Source organism: Astatotilapia calliptera, chromosome 16, assembly GCF_900246225.1.
Source record: "Astatotilapia calliptera chromosome 16, fAstCal1.2, whole genome shotgun sequence".
NCBI lineage: Eukaryota > Metazoa > Chordata > Actinopteri > Cichliformes > Cichlidae > Astatotilapia > Astatotilapia calliptera.
The window spans coordinates 6,459,082-6,464,558 of NC_039317.1; the positions used below are offsets into that span (position 1 = coordinate 6,459,082).

The following is a 5,477-nucleotide window of genomic DNA, read 5'->3' on the forward strand; positions in this document are numbered from 1 at the left end:
CTGGTCCGTCGTGGTGAAGAGAAAGCTAAGCGTAAAAGCGAAGCTCTCGATTTACCAGTTGATCTACATCCCTACCCTCACCTATGGTCACAAATTTTGGGAAAATGACCAAAAGAACATGATTGTGGATATTAGCAGTGGGAATGAGCTTTCTCTGAAGTGTGGCTGGCCTCTCCCTTAGCAATCTGCAGTCTACAAACAAGCCTATGATCAGAATCCCCAGTGTGTCAGCTAGGATATTAATATGTGGTTCTGAAAGGAGACATAGTTTCAGGAATGCAGCCGCAACACACGACAAATGATCCACTTTAACTTTTTAGGTGGTAGCTCGGAATAGTATTACGTTGTGGCAAGTTAAGAAGCAGAGTTTTTAATTGACATTATGGATAACGTTTCTACAGTGAGAATTTTTAATCTGTTAGCATTCAATGAGACAGCTAATTACAGAGCTGCTTTCTTTTCTGCCACTCTAGTGTGTTACTTTGCAATTGTATTTCTTAATGTCACAGTCATCATGATTATTGTCTTAGATGAAAGCTTACATGAACCTATGTATATTTTAGTATGTGTGTGTTGCATTAATGGGCTTTATGGAAGCACAGGTTTCTACCCCAAGTTCCTCATTGACCTCCTTTCATCTTCACAGGTCATCTCTTATAGTGAATGTCTTTGTCAGGCATTTGTAATGTACTCTTTTGTTTGCAGTGACACATCTATTCTTGCAGTCATGGCTTATGACAGGTATTTGGCCATATGCCAACCACTTCAATACCACTCTGTTATGACAAAAAAGAAGCTCTCCAAACTAGTATGCTTCTCTTGGTTAACACCTTTCTGCATTTTCTCCATTAACATTATGCTGACAGACAGGCTGATATTCTGTGGTACAGACATTCAGAGACTCTTCTGTGTTAATTGGCTGATTGTTAAAGTTGCCTGCCCTGGCATGGACACTCTTGTCAATAGTGCCTTTGCATATGCTACGCTTTCAATTTACATATTTCACTGGATTTTTATTGTTTGGACTTACATCTATCTTGTTAAATCATGTGTGCAATCAAAAAAGGACAAGGCAAAGTTTATGCAGACATGTGTGCCCCATTTGATCTCTTTGGTTACTTTTTTTGTAATTGTGATTTCTGATTTGATGCACATGCGATTTGCATCAAATGATGTACCTCAAAGTTTTCAAAACTTTGTCGCTATAGCTGTTCTCTTTATTCCTCCAGTTATGAATCCTTTACTTTATGGATTCAAACTATCAAAGATCCGTAACAAAATTCTTGTTACACTTCATATCAAAAGATGTTGACTTTTTCTTTTAATCATTATCAGTTACTTGTGATAAGTGGAAGCTATGGAGGCTTTATTAAAACATTTTTCTTAAATTGTAAATAGACCACTGTTTAGTATTACATGACACTGGTAACAGCCTTTGTAAGTCCATTGTATATAGCTTAGTTTAAGATTCTGACTTGACTTAAATTACATGAAAAAAAGAGGTTCAGAGTAAGTGTGTGTGATTTCAGAAAACTTATGCAAAAAAACAAAGCCATACCCTGCGTGTACCACCCTTTATCATTGAGTTATCTTAATATAGGTCACATTTAATCTTTATGCCATAATGTACCTTACATATCATATATATTTTCATAATTTGAGAACAATTGCTTTTAAATTTAAATTTTATTTTGCAAAACATGCCCACTTTAACTTTTTTCCTTGTTGTCCTTTATTGTTTGGTCATTTTGATTTCATTGATTAAAGTTAATTACAAAGAGTTTGTACCTCTATGAAACCTGAAGAGCTGAAAATCTTAAGACAGAAACCAAACTGTTAGCAGAATAAACAATTTGGTTTTAGTGTTTAGAAAATGTGTTTGTGGGTCTTTTATAGTGCAGAAGGTTTTGATTTTCTTTTCCCTTTTTCATTTATTTTGTCTACTTTTATTGTCTTGAATGTTTCTTTTTTTATTATTATTTTATAAAAGGGAGAAAGAAAGAGAGGTAGGGAAAGAAAAACAGCAGGGAAGAGGAACGGTGATAAAGGGCAAAAAACAAAAAACAACAAAACAAACAGACAAAAAATACATATATCAATCACCTGGATCACCTGTTGAGAAAGAAAAAAGAGAAAACAAGCAACAAAAAAAAGAGCAATATAATAAACAACATCATCGTGATAATCTATGTGAATATAACAGTAAATACTAAATATGTGCTTTGAGGCCCGTGAGCTCTGCCGGCAGCCAGCTGTGCCAGAGTGACCGAGCCCCAGGCCCAGAGGCTGAGGGCACCCCACCCCCCGAAGGGGCCCGAGCGAGCCCCAGGCTTCAGGCCCTGTCAAGCCAGGAGTGAGCCCGTGCGTACCTGGACGCCCATTCCCAGACACAAAGAACCACCAATTCATCGATGTCTGAGGGCGTCTGCCACTGGCAGGGGGAGTGGTGGGGGGAGATAGGCCTCCATACCGTGGAGGGCCTGAGATGTCCCTAGAGAGCTGGCGTCTGATACCCAACCTGACATAAAGACACAGACATACAGGCACACACAGATACAAACATCCATTCCCACCCTCATGCTCTCATATGCGATTACTCAGCACTCACCCAACGTGGAGACAGACATAAATAGACACTGTACACACAATCACACTCCCCAAGCGTACTCTAAGCCCTGGGTCTACGTACCCTTGTCCCTAGAGGGGGAAACTGCACCCAGACCCAGGTAGTGTTACCCTCTTCCCTGGGGTGGAGAGAAGCAGACCGCCCCGACTCCGCAGCAGCAGGGAGGCCCCACATTCCAGACCCCAATCAAACGGTCAACTCCTCCCAGCCTCCCCGTCCCAACAGGCAACAGAGAACGGGGATGTGAGAAGACTCCAAACCTCCCTCCGCCTACCTGCTCATATGTAGTGTTGATGCATGTGTGTTCTAAGGTGCATTTAAAACCCAGGAGGGCATGGAGCTACCTGCCAGAGAGCAGCAGGTAAGCGCATAGCCCCTCCTGATAGCCCTCAATATATACGTGTATTTAAAAATTGAAAGGTGGGCAACGACGCCAGGGGTGAGGTTGTACATCCTGATGGTCTTCTGGATGCCCACCCCCAAGGTCCTATATGTATGTGTAATGAGAGTGTGAGTAATGTGAATGTCTAAGTTGTGGGATAAAATTGAGGCACAGGCAGCCAGAAGGGGACAGAGGGGGGGATGCCTCCCCTGCACCCTGGTGACATACCTGTTGTGGGTTCGAAAATGTTGAGCAATGGAACAAACCAACAGAGGCCCAGAAAAGTTCAGTCAAACAATGATTTATTGAGTACACGCGTGGGAAGATGTATACTGCCACACCAGCATCGATCTTCCCCGAAAAGGTCTATTCACAATGGTTTCATTCATCAGGGTTACGCCCCTTCATGCGTCACAAATGAACATAATATGCATCAGTTATAGTAAATGGTCAATCTTAAACCCCTAAAATTAGACAAAGAAGTTCCTTTTTCTATCACACCTTCCATACAAGGCAATAAGTTGCAAGCCTAAATGGTCCCTGAGGGCTTGTCCTTTTCTTGACTTGTCTTCTGTCACCTGTTACTAGGCAAGCTAAAAGGCAGTTAGAAGCAAAATGTATCTCAGGCCTTTGGCCTGGAATCAATACTTTCATGTGTGCTTGTAAGCGTGCATGCTTTGAACCTTCTATTGCTCCAAGTCACTTACACCATTGATCGCCTGGACAGTCACGCCACGCGAAGCTTAAGAACTTTAATAGACCGAACATCAACTCTCTAGAAGCACAATCCTGCAATGTGTGTATAAAATGATTATAACTGCACCTGTAATGAAAATGTTAATATGTGATTATGATAACACCTGTAATACAAGTTTTAACATAATGCCAACAGCTTCAATAAATGCTTTGATGAAATGATGATGGTTATGAATAGTAGCAGTAAAATATTTCCCTCATCTCCACACACCTTTACCCCAAGGCCCTGCATGTGTGGGTGATTGTGGTGGAGCGGGAAGAGGGAAGCAGCTGGAGATGGGGAGGGAAGGAAGGGAGGCCCCTCCCTGGGGCCAGCTCCCCGGCTGACCCAGTAGACACCCCCATACCCTGGAACCCACCTGGGCAAGGGGGCCCAGGCCCATCTGGACCATCCGTTTTGAATGTTTCTAGCTAATAATGACTATTTTAAAAATACATAAGCAATACATTTTCAGGAAATAACAAAAGTAATATCTTTGTCCACTATAAAAATATTGTGGAGATTCACAAGCATTCATGCAAAATGAAAATAATTATAAGGCAATGTAAATAAAACAGAATGCAATGATTTGTAAGTCTAATAACCCCATATTTTATTCAAAATAAGATACAGGCTTATTAGACCCCCCCCCCCCCCAAATTAACCCTATATTTTTATTGGGGTGGGGCTATCCCAGCTGTCTTAAGGCAAGATGCAGTGCTAACAAATAGACACAGACAACCATTCACACCCACACCTAATTTTGAGTTTCCAATTAACCTAACCCCACTAACTGCATGTCTTGGGACTGTGGAAGGAAGCCGGAATACCCGGAGAGGACCCTCATAAACACGGGAAGAACATGCAAACTCCACACAGAATGACCCCGGCCTGATGTTGGAATTGAAGTCAGGAAATTCTAGCTGTGAGGCAACAGTGCTAACCAAAATTTCATGAAAAATATTAGCTCATTTTGAATTTGATGGCAGCAACAAGTCTCAAGGAATTTGGGACAGGGCCATATTCACTACTGTGTAGCATTCCCTTTCTATAAACATCTGAAAACAGAGTTTTCAAAACCATCAAAAGCAAGAAAACACATAAGTTAGCTACTAAACAATGGAGTAAGTGTCATGGTCCTGGGTCGGTGACCCAGCGCTTTTAGTTTATCATTTTCTAGATGATTGTTTAAGTTCTGTGTTATTTTCGATCTGCCTCTGAGTCTGCGTCTGTATCTGTCTGTCTATGGTGTCTCCCCATCTGTTTGTGAATCTGTCTGTTTAGTTCAATGTCTTGTCTGGTTCCATGTATCTGAGTTTCCTGTTTTATTGTGAAGGTCCGCGTCGTATGTGAGTGTGATCAGTTTACGTTTCCCCTGTCCCGTCAGCCCAGATTCCTCCCAGCTGTGTTGCCCTCCTGTCTCTCATCCCCTGATTACTGGTGTGTGTATTTAAGCCCTGTGTGTTCTCCTGCCTGTTGCCGGTTCGTCTGTGTTCCTTCGTGTCAGTCTGTTACCCTGTGTTCCACGGTGTCCTGTTCCTCGTCTGCGTCTCTCTGCTATTCATCATCCGTTGTCATATGCTCCCAGGTCTGTTATTTTAGTTCTCCCAGTTTAGGTGTCTTTAGTTGTTTGTTATGCCCCACTGTTTGTTTGCCACTACACCTCTGTAAATAAAACCACCGGTATCTCATCCACTGCCTGCATCTTGGGTCCTCCTTCTAAATCCACACGG

General features: G+C 42.0%; 1 protein-coding gene across 1 annotated transcript; it reads left to right on the forward strand.

Annotated features, from left to right (window-relative positions):
* Positions 1-382: 382 nt before the first annotated feature.
* On the forward strand, positions 383-1,312 carry LOC113007345 (olfactory receptor 52D1-like). The gene has a single exon (XM_026143792.1). It carries the CDS (start codon positions 383-385, stop codon positions 1,310-1,312), a length of 930 nt encoding a protein of 309 aa, XP_025999577.1.
* The last annotated feature ends 4,165 nt before the right edge of the window (positions 1,313-5,477 follow it).

What these genes read in the sequence shown, in the direction of transcription:
- LOC113007345 (XM_026143792.1), top strand. Translation starts at nt 383, where the DNA reads ATGGATAACGTTTCTACAGTGAGAATTTTTAATCTGTTAGCATTCAAT.